At 43.2% G+C, this 20,258-nt stretch overlaps 1 protein-coding gene across 1 annotated transcript in view; it reads right to left on the bottom strand.

Annotated features, from left to right (window-relative positions):
• eif4g3a (eukaryotic translation initiation factor 4 gamma, 3a) overlaps positions 1 to 20,258 on the bottom strand; it is a 163,928-nt gene that overhangs the window by 49,215 nt on the left and 94,455 nt on the right. Inside the window, 6 exon segments of the mRNA XM_034165858.1 lie at positions 3,746 to 3,943; positions 5,757 to 5,912; positions 6,558 to 6,677; positions 8,491 to 8,615; positions 8,810 to 9,098; positions 13,119 to 13,207. Coding sequence (XP_034021749.1) covers positions 3,746 to 3,943; positions 5,757 to 5,912; positions 6,558 to 6,677; positions 8,491 to 8,615; positions 8,810 to 9,098; positions 13,119 to 13,207 — 977 coding nt within the window.

Genomic DNA, 20,258 nt, shown 5'->3' on the forward strand with positions numbered 1-20,258 from the left:
AGTTATTGTACTTGGCCCCACAAATCTTAGAAACATGGTGTCTAACCAGATCATTACTCTGGATGGCATTACCCTGACCTCTAGTAATACTGTGAGAAATCTTGGAGTCACTTTTGATCAGGATATGTAATTCAATGCGCATATTAAACAAATATGTAGGACTGCCTTTTTGCATTTGCGCAATATCTGTAAAATTAGAAAGGTCTTGTCTCAGAGTGATGCTGAAAAATTAATTCATGCATGTATTTCCTCTAGGCTGGACTGTTGTAATTCATTATTATCGGGTTGTCCTAAAATTTCCCTGAAAAGCCTTCAGTTAATTCAAAATGCTGCAGCTAGAGTACTGACAGGGACTAGAAGGAGAGAGCATATCTCACCCATATTGGCCTCTCTTCATTGGCTTCCTGTTAATTCTAGAATAGAATTTAAAATTCTTCTTCTTACTTATAAGGTTTTGAATAATCAGGTCCCATCTTATCTTAGGGACCTCATAGTACCATATCACCCCAATAGAGCGCTTTGCTCTCAGACTGCAGACTTACTTGTAGTTCCTAGGGTTTGTAAGAGTAGAATGGGAGGCAGAGCCTTCAGCTTTCAGGCTCCTGTCCTGTGGAACCAGTTCCCAATTCAGATCAGGGAGACAGACACCCTCTCTACTTTTAAGATTAAGCTTAAAACTTTCCTTTTTGCTAAAGCTTAGAGTTAGGGCTGGATCGGGTGACCCTGAACCATCCCTTAGTTATGCTGCTATAGACTTAGACTGATGGGGGGTTCCCCTGATGCACTGAGTGTTTCTTTCTCTTTTTGCTCTGTATGCACCACTCTGCATTTAATCATTAGTGACTGATCTCTGCTCCCCTCCACAGCATGTCTTTTTCCTGGTTCTCTCCCTCAGCCCCAACCAGTCCCAGCAGAAGACTGCCCCTCCCTGAGCCTGGTTCTGCTGGAGGTTTCTTCCTGTTAAAAGGGAGTTTTTCCTTCCCACTGTCGCCAAGTGCTTGCTCACAGGGGGTCGTTTTGACCATTGGAGTTTTTCCGTAATTATTGTATGGCCTTGCCTTACAATATAAAGCGCCTTGGGGCAACTGTTTGTTGTGATTTGGCGCTATATAAATAAAATTGATTTGATTTGAACATTGGAAAATCAATGCTCACACAAAAACCAGGAGACAAACAAGGTTCAACTTTAACCAGGGCCCAATGGCTATAAAAACTAACTCTGTGGCAAATATCCCAATGTAGATGACCACCACGATACATTACTACAACAACAACAAATACCCCAATCCTTCATACCTTTTAGTTAAAAATGCTACATAAACAGGAAAGTAGAATTACACTATTAAACAGTTCGGTGCAAGTACTGTACTCGTCACCCGCTGACTGACATCTACTGGTATTTCAGTTCTATTTGAGTATAGGTTGAGCAAGCCTACTCAAACTGCTAACACAGCAGGCTTTGAGAAATCATAAACCTTGTTTACACTGCCAGCTCAAATTGGATTTATTGCAAATCTGATTCAAATCAGAGCTCACCCACTGACTGTCCACATTACATATAGTAAGTGATCAGATCTGATCTGTGTGTCTATAGTGACAGTCTTGTCCATACTGATTGCTATGGTAACAGGCTACGCCCAGGAAAAACATGGTCAGCTGTGAACTGTGCCTCTTACTGTCTGAAAAGGTTATGTGGAGCCCAGATAGCTAACAGGCACTTCATTTCCTCATCCGTCCACGGTTTTTTATTACTATTAAGCTCGGCTGTTTGTGACAGTTTTCTTCAACTTTAATTCCACTTATTCCAACTCCATAGGTAAGGCACCTCAAATCAACTTCCGTCTCTCCGTAACTAGGACACTCTGAAATACTGTTGGAGCGACTGAGATGTTCAGATTGAAACGGATTAGCAAAAATGCAAATTGAATCATATTTCAAACCAGTTCCATTTGTGGTTTGAATCTGCTTCTTTTTTTTGGGGGGGGGGGGGGGGGGGGGGGTAGTTCTAGTGGTTTTTCGCTGTCCAGACTGCCAAAAATAAATAAATAAAGAAAAAATAATCAAAATCAAATGAGATATAATTTGGACATGCTAAAAATCTGATACTGAGTGGTAATGTGATCCAAATCAAAAAGAAAACAAAAATATGTAAGTGAAAGGAAGCAACCGCATAAATGGCTAGAACATGGCTAAAGACTAGAAGTCCAACTCATTTTTCATCACAAATGGTGCCTTCAGGAAAAACATATTTCTTACATTAATTTCAAACTAATCAAATAATTGTATATTGTCATTCTGTTACTGAAATGTCCTTTATTATTATTACCACCAGTAGTAGTAATATGTTGTAACATTGTTAAGGACAGAAAGATCTGGTATAAAACTGTCTTTTCTGAATCATTTTTAAATCAGGGCCACTAAAAAAGTGTACTGTGGCCACCAAATACAAGAGTTCGTGATTAGTGGGGCTAATGCTTAAAAATAATAGCAACCACCCCTTAAAAAAAAAAAAAACAACATTTTTGACTGGAAGAGGAAATTATGAGCCGTTTTGCAAAATATCACAGTTGATTTCAGAGTACTTGAGGATTTTTCCCAGGCTTTGTAACTGGATTATTTGAAATTTTCTATGACTGAACAAGCATTGTGTATCTTATTTTGAGCAGGGGTGGGCAGCTTGTTCCAGAAAGGGCCAAGAGGTTGCAGGTTTTCTTTGCAGCCACTGATTCCACCCGGTGAATTCACTGATTAATATCACTTTGAGCAGATGGAATCAGTTAATCAGTGAAATCACCTGGTGGAATCAGTGGCTGCAAAGAAAACCTGCACCCTCTGTGCCCTTTCTGGAACAAGTTGCCCACCCCTGATTTAGAGTTAACCAATTTTCATGTTTTACTATCATTATATTGAATAACCTTGACCTTTTGATGCCTTCTTGCAAATCTCCAGAAAATCTTCAGATTATCACCTCGTTTGTTTAAAACTGCACTCTAGTCATCATCTGTCTCACTGACAGATATCTGAAGCTTTTGTACAACAATCATTTCCACATAAATTCTGCATTATTACATCATAAAAGACAAAGGAATTGATCAGAGCGCCGCGGCTACACAAGCTGCTAGTTGATTCGTTTACTGCGCTTCAGTCATTTAAAAGTGTCACCGAGTATCACCTCGTTTCTGGTTAAAACAGCCTCGTTTCTGGTTAAAACTGACTTTAGAATGATTTAAGAGGTTTTATCTTGTCATCTGATGGTTAATAATCCCATTAATCCATTTGATCGCTTTGGGTGAAGAGGCTCCGTCTCAGATGAGCTGCTGAGGTCAGAAATGACACATGCGCAGTGGAGGCAGGGCAGAACTATTTTTAGGGGCGGACTGTTCGGTCTGTGACATCAGTTCGAACCCCATACCTGCCACATTTCTCCATGTAATGTGCAATTGCATCAGGAAAGGCATCTGTTGTAAAACCTGTGCCAAATCAACATCCAGATCCACGTTGGATCCTATGTGGCGACCCTGAGTGAAAACAAAGGAGCAGCCAAAGGGACTTACTTTTGAGAGTGATCATAAACGTTCATTTACAAAGGGAAGATGTCACTTAAAGTCTGACGACAACTGTGTTGTGCATTCTAAGATCAGTCTAAGGTGTGAGACGCACTGATCACGGATGAAACACAATTCATACACCTATCTGTAACTCCATCCTAAAAGCTAAATGGTGCCAGGCATTCTGATCAGCTTACGGTGGCGAGGCAGCGGCACATGTTTCCATAGGCTACCGAGAAGCTGGGCTCATCTATGGCCTTCTCGAAGACGAGGTCGATGACCCCTTTCAGCCTCTCTTCTGTGTCGATGGTTAGGTCCGTCACCTGCTTCATCAGCTGGTTGAACTTCTGCGGGGTCAGTTTGTTCAGGATGCTCCGCACCTTCCTGAACAGCTCCTAAAGGAGTCAGTAATGAAATGCAACTAGCAATCACGGCAATCATTCCATTTGCAAATGTCCTGCCAAACACACACAGTTAAGGAGGGGCGAATGCTTTAATATTTAATTTAAAAAAAAAAAAAAATTCAAGATTTTAAATACATCCATCCTGAAATTGCAAAAACCACACTTTTACTCAGTTAAAAGTTCTTCTTCAAAATATTCACACTGTGTAATTTTACAGGAGTATGTTCACGTATCTCATGTCCTCTGGGACATCCTGAGAATTTCTGGGATCCCCAAGAAGTTACTGGACATCATAGCCAACATATACACAGATGCCATGAGTGCTGTACTGAGCGGAGGCAGAGACTGAGTTTTTCCCAGTGAAAACTGGCATTCCTCAGGGGTCTGTTCTGGCTCATACACTGCCCAATGCTTGCATGAACTGGGTGTTGGGTCAAATTGTGGAAACCAGCGACTGAGGAGCTTTTGGTGGCAAAAAAAAAAAAGGTTTACTGACCATGACAACACGGATGATGCTGTGATCTTTATGGAATCAACAGGTACTCTGACTGCAGCACTGGAGAGGCCAAGTGAGGAACCAGAGTGTTTGGGTTTACAACTGTCCTGGATGAAGACTAAGATCCAGGCTTTTAATGTCTTTGTGGACTTGGCCATCAATATTTGGTGAAAGTGCTGATCTTACAGGGACATTCACTTATCTTGGCAGTGACGTCTGGGTCTCATGGCTCCATAAGCTCTTCCTAGGCATCTGCCTGGGAAGCACTTATGGAGTCATGAGGTCACTGGACAGAGGTATCTGGCGATGCTGATGCCTTTGTACGAACACAAAAGTCCAAGTCATTAGGGTCATGGTTCTACCTGTGTTCCTGTATGGTTGAGAGACTTGGACACTAACCAGTGACCTAAGACCACAGCTAGATGTCTTTAGTACTAGATCTCTTCATGGAATCCTTGGGTACTCCTGGAATGACTGTGGCAACAGAATGGTTCCTGAGGGAGACTAAGATGAGGAGTATCACTTGCATTGTCAGGTAAAATCAGCTTACAACCCTATTAGACATTAACAGCCCTATTAGACATCTTGGCCATGTGGTGCTTTTCTCTGTGCATGATCCAGTGCACAGGTGCATGAGTGTTGAGGAACCCAGAGGCTGGAGAAGACCAAGGGGACTCCCAGGCCTCACTTGGCTGCGACAGATAGACCAAGTGGTTGTCTGCCTGGGTTGTTGCCATCTGAAGCCCAAAACGCTTCATCAATGCTGTGAAGCAACATTTTGGCCCTTGCTCCCAGACTTGACTTGATTTTCATATAGAAACAAGTTCAGGTTGAGTTTAAGATACAAATAAATTTCAAGATAGCACATCAAGACAGGTAGAGACACATTCTGTATCTTTGTATATTCGTTTTGTGAATTGTTCTTCAATTTGTGTCTGTAGCATGGGCCAAGCAGAGGGTCACCCCTTTGAGTCTGGTCTGCTTGAGGTTTCTTCCTCAGGGGGAGTTTTTCCTTACCATTGCTGCTCTGGGGGTTAGTAAGGTTAGACCTTACTTGTGTGAAGCGCCTTGAGGCAACTCTTGTGATTTGGCGCTATATAAATGAAAATAAATTGAAATTGAAAATTGGAATTTGTAACCACACAACTGAATTTCTTACAAAACCTTCAGTTTTAATCATCGCCGTCTGTTGAATTTATCATTCTCAAACACACACACACGGTTACTGACAGCAACAAGTTAAGTTTACTTTTAGTAACTCTGCGTTATTTTGTGTGTGTGTGTGTGTGTGTGTGACCTTTGACCTACCTGTGTTTTCTGCATCTCTGGGTCTTCGGCGACTCCCTCCCGCTTCATGCCAGGCTTCCAGGCATTCTCAGCTTTTTTCAGCTGAACATCATCATTCACTGACACGTTCATAATGATTTTCCGGGGAGGAAGACGCCGTGTGCCAAGGTTTAGGAGCTGCGGGGGGACAAAAGAAAGTGGGTGTCAAAGCTCATCATGTATGTGTGCTTCAGAACATTTTTTTCCCACCTCCAAATTACATAAACACATCAGTAATTACAATTAAAAGTAAAGATTAAAAAATAACATTTGGGGGAAAACAACAACAAAAAAACGAAGTGATTGTCTCCTTCCTTTCAGTTATTCCAGCTGGAGAGGAAAAAATAAAAACCCTCTGTTGTTGAGTTTTAATTACGGTAGCTCTCTTCTTAGTGCTGCTCTTCTGATGTATTGTGTTCCTCATTAATTCTTGTGGGTTAGGCTTGAGTCTCAGTGTGCTCTCATTTCAGCTGTATCAGTAAAGCATATGACACTACTGTCAATGAGAAGCGCAAAATGTTTCCATAAGGCTGCTGGTAACATGTTCCTTTTTTTGTTTTTCCTTCATGATACAAAGCATCACATTCACTGGTGTATCACTAATATCCATACACTCTGCCTGCCTAAGTATTGCACTGTGGTGGATAAAAACAACCCCTGGAAGCAGCAGTGAACTCAAACCCCAACCAAAACACACAAGGAGAAACAAAGTAGTTATAAGGGCGCAATTATGCGAATGACTGTGGCTGCGTGAAAACTAGAACGGGTGTATGTGCGACTCACTGGAACGCCGCGCCCTCCAGTTATCTGCCTCCCGAAGTCGGCAAAGGCAGGTGTGAAGTCAGGTCCCCTGGAAATCATCCTGGAATCCACAACCCGAGAAGGCAACTTGTTTTGGTTCATCTGCAAAACACACACCAAATTCACGAAGCACACAATTAGGTGACCAGCAGGGGGAGCAGTGATCATCTAATATAGCTGGCAGTGGGACAAACACAGCTGGCCGTGTCTAGTGTGTTTACACAAAAAGAAAGATCATTTCAAACTTCACGGTCTCTTAAAGTTTATCTACTGTAATCTAATTTTATACTATATTACCAGATTTTAGCTTATATTTTCTTTACTGAACAAATAAATGATGCTTGGCTGATCTGCTCAGCTGTTCAGCAAGAACCAGATGTCGAAGGGAAGGAATAAAACAGCACTGATGAGAAAAAGATAGCTGTGGGGGAGGAGAGAAGAACAAATCCGGCTCTTTGTCTTTCTGCTGTCCTTGACTTCTATCAACTTTTTTTCCCCTCAGCGAGCGCTCGCTTTCTCCCACTGAGAAAATGAGACGACATGGCTGTACGTCAGCCAATCAACAGTCTTGGTTATCTTTTTTTTGGAGAGGTGGGGGCAGGGCAAGCACCACTAATACTGCCAAGTGTGACATAATGGCAAATTGATTTTAATGAAAACAACATTTCAGCCAGCCATATGCTCCACCCGTATATGTCTGGTTCACAGGAATGAACAAAACTCTCCATGGTGCACATTTCACCAAAATACTTGTTCTCAGGTTAAGCAACTTTCTGTATTTTACTAAGAATTCAATGCCTCAATAATTTGCACACTTTGCTAACTTTTCCACAAAACTAAGCTCCCACAAATAAGAGACAGCACATAAAAGTGCATCTCTACACAAGTAACTAACAATTTTTTTTAAATTTATAATAACATGGGGGGAGGGGGAGCATTATTATGGATTATATGGCCCATTCGCTGTCTTTAAAATTAATATTGAAAGCATGCATTTACTTTCCTGTACATAACTTCTTAAATCACAGAGCACTGCTATCAAATGAATGACACTTTACTGAGGTCACATTCAGTTTCAAGTGCCTAATTTTGAGAAGGACCTGCTGAAAATAAAACTAAACCACGGCCTGTCACATTAATTATGGACAATATATTGTCCAGGAAATAATTTATATAAATGCCATCATTGTCATTTTAGACTATTTTATTTTATGCAGCTGATAATGTAACTGCAGCCTCTGGATTGGAATGCCCAAAAATCTAAAAATATGATCAATAAAATAAATAATGGCATTCATTCTCAACAAAAAAGGGCCTTTAAACAGTCACCATGCTGGCTCATTAGTGTTAATTTGCGCGCTTCACAATTCACTTAATTCTAAAAAATTCAAACAGTGGTGGAGCTACCTTTAAACAAACTCAATTTGGAATTATTCTTCCAAACTTTCTGATTGGACTTATGTCGTCATAAAAAAATAAAAAATAAATAAAAATCCAATCTGCATCCAGTAACACGTTATCGTCAGTTCACCTGCTTCACTGTCACTGTGTGTGTATGGTTGTGAGTCGCCTGAGCCCCACCCACAGGGATGTTCCAAAACAGCAGCAGCATGACCAAAAATTTTAAATGTGTCTCTACATAATTTTTCCTTTTTTCATTTGCCTGAGACGCTATATGTAAAAAGAAAAACACATGCACACGCACGCGCTCTGCACCATGGAAGCAAAAAACATTGTTTATATTAACATGCTGGCAATATTATTACATATACAAATGCATGGAAATATCAATACACGTATCAAGGACACTGTCAAAAAATTGCAAGAAACATCAATATGATAAATATTGTAACAGGTCTATCAACTCCTCTAATATCTGGAGTAAAGTAGTAAAAGCATATAAAATTATCCTTACTTTGTCCAGCACCACATCACTGATTGGTGGGAGACCCTCAGGCTTTTGGATGCAAGCAGGCATAAACTGGAAGCCCAACAGAAAATCTCTGCCATACTGGCGTTTCCCACTGGAGTCCACCAGGTCTGCACCACCAGCCAAATTTGAAAAGACAAATGGAAGAAAAAGCAATGTGAAATGACAAATCCGTATAGCATGCAGTCAAGAACATGCACCTGGTTATTTTCCAAATTGCTGAAATGAAAAGCATAAGTGGACTTTACATATAAATGTTTTGCTTTGTGTAGGTTTAAATGTTAGAGAGAAATGTGACTGCTACCTTCCATGTCCTGTGCTGCCCCCATGGAGTTCTCCTTGTCTCCTGGGGTGGCTCCACTATCGCTACTTTCAGTCTCTGATGTGTGGCCTGCCCCATTCCTCATGGGCTCCAGCTCAGGTTCACCATTCTCCTCCAGGGGCGGAGGCTTTCCGTCAGTCTCAGGGCTGCTGGCAGGAACTGGAACAGGGGTTGAGGTGAAGACTGATGGTAGGGGCACAGGACTGGTACTCAGTGGAGCCATTTCCAGGGTCTGATCTGCAGCATGATGATCTACTGGCCTGGGCTCCTCCTGCCAGGAGGCAATGCACATACTTCAAAGAAGAAGAACTTTCAGGATACAAACAACTTTCAGGGAGTTGAAGGCAAAGAGATCTTTGTGCCGGCTTCTCAGGGCCAACGTTTACCTACTTCAGAGCACTCCCCAGATACAACTGGTCACACGATGAAAACGTTAATCAGTTAGTCAATTTTACAATTATTTCACCATTGCTGCAGTTTCACTTGGTTGCCTTTTGTTTCCAGAGGTGAGTTGAGGCACTGACACTATGCACCGTACACTTTGGAGTGGTATAAAAACTACTCCGTGTTTCAGGACTATATGGTGTCGTGGTCCAGGAGGTGTGTGCTCGTTATCTGGTCTTTAGCATTCCATCTGTACCTTTATGTCCTGCTCAGTAATCCTTTGCACATTAACACATTTCAAAAGTTCAGTGGTTCTGTAGCTCTCACTGGTCTCCACGTAAGGAATTTGAAATATTATCGAAAATAACTTGTGCCATAATAGCAAAGAGACTTACTATAGCTCCCAACAACACTTAGGAATCATTTTTCACTTGAACCCATGACCATATTGTGTCTTTCCTATTCTATCTCATTATTACTGTCCTGCTTTGCTGATAATCGTATCCATTTTATTAAATCACACTGTAGCTTGAAATTTCTTCTACATGAAATGAGGCCAACTTTGACAGACAAAATGACTGAAAAATAGGTAAGGTCATTCTCTCACAAAGCAAATAAAGACTACTTCTATTAGGGTACACTGGAAGCTGAGGCACCACAAAGCCCGGGGTGCGTGTCACTGCTAATTTACGCCCAACACAGTTTTCATTTTTCCATCCAGCATTCACATCCTCTAAATCACAATATCACTTGCACTCATGTGGCTCTGTTGGCTTAAAAATGAGGTAAGTAAGTAAGTAAGTAAGCAAGCTTTATTTATAAAGCGCCTTTCACAGACCAGGGTCACAAAGCGCTGCACATGGCATACAAAAATACTCTAAAAATAACATAGGAAAACAATAAAATACAATATTAAGCTAAAAAGCTAACTTAAAGAAATGCGTCTTTAGTTGCCTTCTAAAAGTATCTATACAATCCAGAGAATGAAGGCCACAGGGAAGCTCATTTCAGAGGCTAGGCGCCACCACTTTAAAAGATCTGTCCCCGCGAGTTTTAAAACGGGTCCGAGGAACCATCAACAGGTTCTGATTGGACGACCTGAGGCTCCTGGAGGAAGCATAAGGCTGGATCAGGTCCCTGATGTACTCCGGTGCCTGTCCATGCAGAGCTCTAAAAGTCAATACCAGGATTTTGTAATGAATCCTGTAGGAGACAGGCAGCCAATGCAAAGTATTAAGAATAGGAGTAATATGGTCCCTCCTGCGGGTGCGGGTAAGCAGGCGCGCAGCAGAATTTTGCACAACCTGCAGGCGGGCCAACTCCTTCTTATTCAGACAGGTGAAGAGACTGTTACAATAATCCAAACGCGATGAGACGAACGCATGAACAATCATCTCAAGCTCTTTTAAAGTCACCATCTTACGGAGCTTAGAGATGTTCCGAATTTGGAAAAAACAGTTCTTAACCAGGTAATTTGTGTGCTGCTCCAAAGACATCCCTCCATCCAAAATGACACCCAGGTTACGCAGGCTGCTTTTGACCGTGCAGCTTAGGCTACCGAGATGCTGCTTAATTCCAGGTACAGCACTATCTGGTGCTACAATCAGAGTCTCAGTCTTATTGGAATTTAACTGCAGACTGTTCTCAGTGAGCCATTCCTTAATTTTGGCCAAACAATTTGTGAGAGAGCAGAGTTTCTGTGGCTCAGTTGTCTTAAAAGAGCAGTACAGCTGCAGATCTTCGGCATACAAATGATAGGACACATCACTGAACTGCTGGATCAGCTTGCTGAGAGGAAGGAGATACAACGAGAACAAAACAGGTCGCAAGACCGATCCCTGTGGCACACCCCACAGAAGATCTGCAGATTCCGACACTGCATTGCCCACCGTCACACTAAAAGTTCTACCAGTCAGGTAAGAGGTAAACCACTCTAAAACACAACCTTTTTGTCATACGTTAGCTACAAACGCATAAACAAGTAATTAAGAGCACTGTGCGCCTCTCCCTATCGACAACATTATGGATAAAATACACTGAAAGTGAATTGAAAACAACAATAAGCATTCATGGAAAAGTAAAAAAAAAAGAAAAAAAAAAGAAAACAAAAAACTTAATGTTCTCCCACTGCTACTTTCTGACACCTGACTGAGTGCATTTTTGGCTTAGTAGTAGGAGTAGTAGTTCTGCTTGGGACTCCGGCAAGGGCGGTCGCATCTCTATCTCTGTTCCAACCTTCAACTCCCCTACTTCACTGGACTGTGAATTCTTCAAACTATATCGGATTAACCACGGAATTGATCAGCTGGTCTCTGAACTCTATTGACACCATTTTTTCAACAAGGAAATCGGGGCCGGGGGACCCTGCGTGCCCAGATGGAACCTACCCTGCGGGCTATATTCTTGACACCTGGGAGAAATGGCGTGTCGCATGCTTGATGCCACTCTCTGTGGAGGACGTCGAAGATTTATTTATATTTGGTTTTGTAGTAGGAGGACGGGTACTTATTGGTTTATGTGCTGCCCTGACCTACCAGAGAACTGGCAAGACGGCTGCCACCAGAAACACGAAACCTCACCCGTCCATCATGATTAATGAGTTGGGCAAGGCGACACATTCTTAGACACGCAAGTTGGATAACATCTCGGAGCAAATGCACACATTGCAAAGGAAGATGTCAGACACCAGAGAATACTCATAAATTGGATCTGGTTGTTCATGTGAGCTGCAAAGGTGTTTTCACTGCTCAACAATAAACATGGCAGGCTTATCAACCTCTGAAGGACAAAACACCCCATTGTTTTCCTCCAGAAGAATTTCTACGGCCTTGGTGAACCATTCAGCTGCCTTCTTTCTTATCTTCTGCAACTCCAGCACACACGGACAGAAACTGACAAACTTTAACTCATTTGCAACTCACACATGCACAGAGACCACAGCGTTTCATTATTCAGGTCTGTGATCAGAGGACCTGATCAGAAAGCAATTGCTCAAGGCTTTGAAAGTTTAAGGAGTCTCCATTCATGAACAACAGTGTTTACCACAGTCAGTCAACTCATCAGCATTCTGTACACAGTGAAAATTGGCCACCAAGATAAAAAAATGAAAATAAAAAAATTAAATAATGTTAAATTACTGTGGTTCTGACTCGTACCACATCGTGCAGTACCGACTCGAACCACTTGGTGGAAACAGGGGTGTCGGCATTCACTGGTTAATTGTTAAGGTGTGACAGCTGAATTAATTTATTAGATGTACGCCAGTGCATGCCAGCTTTTTGAATATGGCCGGGATACGTAGGCTAAATCATCAAGGTGTGACAGGGCCGTAACCTGGTGTGTAACACTATGACACACAACTTTAGCCTGCTGTTGTAAACAATCCAAACAAATTTCTTGAAGTGAGACATCAAATAGGGCCAGAAATTGGCAATAGGAGACAGGCTTTACTACTACACTGCTTCACCTCAGGGAGCTTTGGTGGCAGCTGCCTGCTGCCACACTGACAGGTTTGTGTTAATGTGTTAATTCAATTAATTTAATTGAAAGTTTGTTGCCTCAAGGCGCTTCACACAAGTATGGTCTAACTTTACCAACCCCTGTTTTATTGAGGCAGGTTTATCATTCCACAAAGCAGGTGCACAATAAAAGAAAGCTCTGTGACCCGCAGACTTTCTTTACCCTAGGGTCAAAATAGTCCTGCACCCTGAGAACGCAGAGCCTGGGATGGTACGTAGGGTTTAATTAGGTCAGCAAAGTAGGGAGGTACTAGTCCGTGAATAATTTCACAGGTTAGGAACAGAACCTTAAAATCTGATCTCACAGGGCAAGGAAGCCAGCGAAGAGATGCCAAAATTGGTGTAATGATCTCATGCTGCATTTTCTGGAAAGAGGGCACTTTTCTTACCTCATCCTCCTTTTGAGCTACATCTGCAGCACAGAAGCCTTCATTTGGTTTCCTCCAGGTCTTTGGTATTGCAGAAGCAGTCTGATTTACTGTAAGGAAACACAAATGTGAAAATATCATCACAGCATTTCTATACCTTGTGATAACTGTGTGTACATGTAAACACTGGCCACAAAAATTTGGGGTACAATGGATATTTTAGGGGTACAGCACTATCAATAACTCAACAGAAATTAATGTGATTGTTTTATTGCCTTTTGTAAATGGCAAATAGAATTTGGACATTGGGCCACAGGGAAGTCAAACTGTTGTGACATAATTCTTTGACAGTCACAGTCTCAGGATGATTCAAAAGCAATGCAAAAAAAATGCTGATTATATCATGAATCAATATGACAGTTTTTTTTTAATGTCCAGATACTGATAGGCTTCTCCGGGAACCATCACCTTATCGTGGTGGAGAGGTTTGTGTGCCGCTATGAACCTGAGAGCTGTGTTGTCTGGAGCATTTGTACTCCTGGTAGAGTCTCCCAAGGCAAATTGGTCTCAGGCAAGAGGCCAGACTAAGAATGGTTCATAAGACACCATGACAAAACAAGGCAGAGGAAATGTGAACCGGAACCCTGAGGAAGCCCAGGGCTAGCGCCTGGTGGCTGGGCTCACCACGGAGCCCAGTCGGGCACAGCCCAGAAAGGCAATGTGGACCTTCCACCCTGTGGGCTCACCACCCGCATGGGGAATCGCTGGTGTCAGGTGCGCTGTCCCATGGGTGGCAGTAAAAGTCGAGGGCCTCGGTGTACCAGACCCGGGCAGCAGGGGCTAGCTCTGGAACGTCACCTGACTGTGGGGGAAGGAGCCAGATGTTATGCGGCAGGTGGAGCGATACCAGTTATATCTGGTGGGCCTCGCCTCCATGCACAGCCTTGGCTCCGGAACCACTCTCCTTGATAGGGGGGTTGGACCTTATTCTTCTCTGGAGTTGTCCAGGGTGTGAGGCACCGGGTGGATGTGAGGACACTCAAGTCCCCGACTGAGCACCGCTATGTTGGAGTTTACCCCGGTAGATGAGAGGGTCGCCTTCGGGTGGCGGTGGGGGGTGACTGTTTGTGCGTATGCACCGAACAGCAGTTTAGAGAATTCTGCCTGCTTGGAGTCCCTGAATGGAGTCTTGCATGGGACTCCGGTGGGGGACTCCACTGTTCTGCTGGGGTACTTCAACGCACATGTGGGCAATGACAGAGAAACCTGGAGATTGGGAGGAACAGCCTCCCCGATCTAAACCCGAATGGTCGTTTGTTATTGGACTTCAGTGCTAGTCACGGACTGTCCATAACGAACACCATGTTCGAACATAAGGATGCTCATAAGTGTACATGGTACTAGGCCAAAGACCAATGACTGATTTTGTGATCATATCATCTGGTCTTTAGGCCGCATGTTCTGGACAGTCAGGTGAAGAGAGAGGCAGAGCTGTCAACTGATCACCATCTGGTAGTGAGTTGGTCAGAGGATGGGTGAGGACTTCGGACAGACATGGTAAGCCCAAACGGATAGTGCGGGTGAACTGGGAACATCTGGAGGAGCCCACTGTCTGACAGATCTTCAACTCACACCTCCGGCGGAGCTTTTCTAGCATCCCTGTGGAGGTTGGGGGCATTGAACAAGAATGGGCAATGTTCAAAGCTTTCATTGCTGAAGCTGCAGTGAGGACCTGAAGGTCTTAGGAGCCTCAAGGGGCGGCAACCCTCAAACACCATGGGGAAAACAGTGGTCAGGGAAGCCGTCCGACTGAAGGAGTCGTCCTTTCAGGATACATTATCTCTGAGGACTCCGGAGGCAGTTGCAAGGTACCAAGAGGCCTGAACAGCAGCAGCGTCTGCTGTGGGGAGGAAAAGCAGCGTGTGGGAAGAGTTCAGAGCAACCATGGAGAAGGACTTTCAATTGGCACCAAGGTGCTTTTGGTGGACCGTGAGACAAAAAGGAAAAAGGGGACCCATCCAAGTTGTCTACAGTAAGGGTAGAACTCTATTGACCTCAACTGAGGATGTAATCTGGCGCTGAAAGAAACAGTTTGAGGAACTCCTGCATCAAACCAGAGCACCTTCTATAGTAGGGGCAGAGCTGGAAGCTGATAGAGGAGTTTAATCAATTTCCCTGGTGGAAGTCACTGAAGTAGTTAAACTCTGCAGTGGCAAGGCCACGGGGGTTGATGAGGTCCGTCCAGAAATGCTGAAGGCTCTGGGTGTGGAGGGATTGTCTTGGATGAGACGTCTCTTCAAAACTGCATTGAGGCCTGGGACAGTGCCTCAGGAGTGGCAAACTGGGGTGGTTGTGGAACAACCAACCAGCTCTTTACTCTCACAAGAATCCTGAAGGGTGCCTGGGAGTATGCCCATCCAGTCTACATCTGTTTTGAGGACTTGGAGAAGGCGTATGATCAGGTATCCTGGGAGATACTGTGGGAGGTGCTGCGGGGGTATTGAGTGAGGGGGTCCCTTCTCAGGGCCATCCAATCTCTCTAATCACAAAGTGAGAGCTGTGTTCGGGTGCTCCGCAGTAAGTCGGACTCATTTCCAGTGGGGGTTGGCCTCTTCCAGGGCTGCACCTCGTCATCAATTCTATTTGTTCATGGACAAGATATCAAGGCGTAGTTGGGGGTAGGAGGGTTTCCAGTTTGGTGGGCTGAGGGTCTCATCACTGCTTTCTGCAGATGATGTGGTCCTGTTGGCTTCATTGGCCGGTAACTTCCAACACTCTCTGGATCGGTTCGCAGCCAAGTGTGAAGTGGCTGGGATGAGGACCAGCACCTCTGAATCTGAGGCCATAGTTCTCAGCAGGAAAGCGATGGATTGCCTACTACAGGTAGGGAATACGGTCTTACCCCAAGTGAAGGAGTTCAAGTACCTCGGGGTCTTGTTCACGAGTGAGGGGACAATGGAGCATGAGATTGGCCAGAGAATCGGTGCAGCAGGGGTGGTGTTGCATTCGCTCTACCATACGGTTGTGACGAAAAGGGAGCTGAGCGAAAAGGCGAAGCTCTCAATCTACTGGTCAATCTTCGTTCCTACTCTTATCTATGGTCATGAGTGTTGGGTCATGACCGAAAGCACTAGATTGCGGGTACAACCGGCTGAAATGGGCTTCCGTAGGAGGGTGGCTGGTGTCTCCGTTAGAGATAGGGTGAGAAGTTCAGTCATCTGTGGGGAGCTAAGAGTAGAGCTGCTACTCCGTGTTGAACGGAGCCAGCTGAGGTGGTTCAGGCATCTGGTAAGGATGCCTCCTGGGTGCCTCCCTAGGGAGGTATTCCAGGCACGTCCATCTGGGAGGAGACCCCGGGGAAGACCCAGGACGAGGTGGAGAGATTATATCTCCACACTGGCTTGGGAACGCCTCGGGATCCCTCAAAGGTGGTCAATGTGGCATGGTAAAGGGAAGTCTGAGGTCGCCTGCTGGAGCTGTTGCCCCAAGCGACCCGAACCCGGAAAAGAGGTTAACGATGAGTGAGTGATGTGATACTGATTGGCTGCCTTGAAATAAAAACAGTTATGCATACATCACAAATCAAAACAAAGAAAGAAATTGAGAAACAGTCAAGACACAGACCAGTTGAAAAAACAGGAAATAAATTATCAGTGGCAATAGATTATCAGCTGCGTGTCTTTTCCTTTATTTTCAGCTCTGGGAAAAAAAAAATAGATTCATCTCTCCAGTAGGTTTCCAGTAGTTTCAGTTTTTCTGTTGGCTTCACTTTTATTTTTGTTTGCTGCATGCGCTCTGCACACAGTTCTTGAGCGCGTAGCGGGGCAGGTGCACTGACCATCTCTCATGCAGACAAAAAAAAATCCAAACAAAGGTTTCACATTGACATGCCACATTTGTTCGTATCTGTATGAAATGCATGCTATGTGCATGACAAAGCAGGTGCTGTGCCTCTGGATCAGAAATGCTTCTCCCAAATGAGTCACACACCATCAGGCTTGAAAGAAATGGCAGAAAACTGCTTTTCTGCCAGCGCAAAATGTGAGTACAGCGGCCAGCGTCTTAGCACGTACTGTGAACATGTCCACAATAGGCGCTGGGACCTATTTTCACCCAGCACTACATCACAGACACCCAATTTTTCTGTGACAGTCAAGGGACCGTGGTTGAAATCAACGCTGCAACAGCGTTCCCTAACAAGAGTCTGCAAATATGTGCGTAAGAAAAATTAAGATTCAAAAACCACTCATATTTGAGTGAATGTTTATATTTTCTCCATGATTTATTTCATCCAACCACGACATCACACGCAATTAGATAACTCCTGGTGAGGTAGTTATGCATAGAAATATGTGTGTGCATACATGCAAACAGCATTAAAATTTTATGTGCATGATTCATGCACTGCAGGGTGTGAATGGTAATGCTGCACAACAACCACTCAACACAAAATACAGCCTCAATGATTTCAAAACCTATTTTGCCTATCTGTCCTAATCTTACAGAAAAGGAGCATTTTTCATGATACATATGAGTTATATAAACCACTAAGGTTACTTTAATACAGTGCATCCAGAAAGCACCCCATAATGATTACATGAAGTTTTTTTGTTGTTATTTTACTATTTTTTGCAAATTTATTAAAAATCTAAGAAACCACGTGTATGCAAGTTTCAAAGCCTTTGCCATGAAGCTCAAAATTGAGCTCAGATGCATCTTGTATCCACCAATTGTCCTTGAAATGATTCTACAGCTTAACTGGAGTCCACCTGGGGTAAATTCAGTTGATTGGGCATGATGTGAAAAGACACACATGTCTACATATGGTCAGTCTTGCATAAAGTACAACCCCAATTCCAATTAAGTTGGGACGTTGTGTAAAATGTAAATACAAACAGAATTCAATGATTTGCAAATCCTCGTCAACCTATATTCAATTGAATACACCACAAAGACAAGATATTTAATGTTCAAACTGATAAAACTTTATTGTTTTTGTGCAAATATTTGCTCATTTTGAAATGGATGCCTGCAGCACATTTCAAAAAAGCTGGGACAGTGATATCTTTACCACTGTGTTACATCACCTTTCCTTCTAACAATACTCAATAAGTGTTTGGGAACATTAATTGTTGAAACTTTGCAGGTGGAATTCTTTCCCATTCATGCTTGATGTACGACTTCAGTTGTTCAACAGTCTGGGGTCTCCACTGTCGTATTTTGCTCTTCATAATGCGCCACACATTTTCAATGGGTGACAGGTCTGGACTGCAGGCAGGCCAGTCTAGTACCTGCACTCTTTTACTACGAAGCCACGTTGTCGTTAACATGTGCAGAATGTGGCTTGGTATTGTCTTGCTGAATGAAATAAGCAGGGATGTCCCTCAGAATCAGAATCAGAATTTCTTTATTGTCCCGTAAAGGGAAATTAATGTTGCAGCAGGAGCACACAAAGGACAAGATACACAAAGATAACAATATCAACAGTGAAAATAAGACCCAATTAAAAGTCTAAAATCAAACAAGGAAGGAAACAAAGGAATAAACTTAATAATAATAACTAACTAAGTAACCTTTATCACTAAACTTAGTAATAAAAGTAAAACTTAATAATAATAATAATAAAATAAAATAAAAACAATAAAAACAATACCCATACAATGTCAAATATTCAATCCAGAGTCCCTGAAAAAGATGTTGCTTGGATGGCAGTATGTGTTACTCCAAAACCTGGATGTACCTTTCAGCATTGACGGTGCCATCACATATGTGTAAGTTGCCCATATCATGGGCACTAACACACCCCCATACCATCACAGATGCTGGCTTTTCAACTTTGCGGTGCTAACAATCTGGATGGTCTTTTTCCTCTTTTGTCCGGAGGACACAACGTCCATGATTTCCAAAAACAATTTGAAATGTGGACTCATCAGACCACAGCACACTTCATCTGTCCATTTCAAATGAGTTCGGGCCCAGAGAAGGTGGCGGTGTTTCTGGATGTTGTTGATGTATGGCTTTCACTTTGCATGGTAGAGTTTTCACTTGCACTTGTAGATGTAGCGACGAACTGTGTTAACTGACAATGGTTTTCTGAAGTGTTCCTGAGCCCACGCGGCAAGAACCTTTACACAATGATGTCGGTTTTTAATGCGGTGCCACCTGAGGGATCGAAGGTCACAGGCATTCAATGTTGGTTTTCAGCTGTGCCGCTTATGTGTAGAAAGTTCCCCAGATTCTCTGAATCTTCTGATTACAATATGAACTGTAGATGATAGAATCCCTAAATTCCTTACAATTGAACATTGAGAAACATTGTTCTTAAACTGTTGGACTATTTTTTCATGCAGTTGTTCACAAAGTGGTGATCCTCGCCCCATCTTTGCTTGTGAACGGCTGAGACTTTTGGGGATCTCTCGGTTGGCTTGGGAACGCCTTGGGATTCCCCCAGAGGAGCTGGGAGAGGTGTGTGTGGATCGGGAGGTCTGGGCGGCTTTGCTTGAGATGCTGCCCCCGCGACCCGACTCCGGATAAAGCGGAAGAAAATGGATGGATGGATGGATGAATGTCCTCAGTTCCCAAACGCTTACTGAGTGTTGTAAGAAGGAAAGTGACGCAGTGGTAAACATACCACTGTCCCAGCTTTTTTGAAATGTGTTGCAGGCATCCATTTCAAAATGAGCAAATATTTGCACAAAAACAATAAAGTTTATCAGTTTGAACATTAAATATCTTGTCTTTGTGGTGTATTCAACTGAATATAGGTTGAAGAGGATTTGCAAATCATTGTATTCTGTTTTTATTTACATTTTATGCAGGTCCCAATTTCACTGGAATTGGGGTTGTAAAAGTGAAAGTCACCAGAAATGCAAATAATGAAGTAAGGCTCAGCCTGGGACTCTGGCGAGGGTGGTTACATTTCCTCCTCTCTCCTCTATCTCTGCTCCAACCTTCAAAGTCCCTACTTTACCGGACTGAGAATTTAAACTATATTTTGATGAACCATGGAATTGATCAGCTGGCCTCTGAACGCTAATGCAGGGCTGTGAAATGAAAATTGTGAAATCCGAGGAAAATTTGCAGAGGGTCTGGGAGGCATAGGCCCCCAGGAGCTGAGGTCTCGGACTCCGTGGGATCCCAGAAACCAAATTAATTTTTTAT

The sequence above is a fragment of the Thalassophryne amazonica genome, chromosome 3 (genome assembly GCF_902500255.1).
Source record: "Thalassophryne amazonica chromosome 3, fThaAma1.1, whole genome shotgun sequence".
Classification (NCBI taxonomy): domain Eukaryota; kingdom Metazoa; phylum Chordata; class Actinopteri; order Batrachoidiformes; family Batrachoididae; genus Thalassophryne; species Thalassophryne amazonica.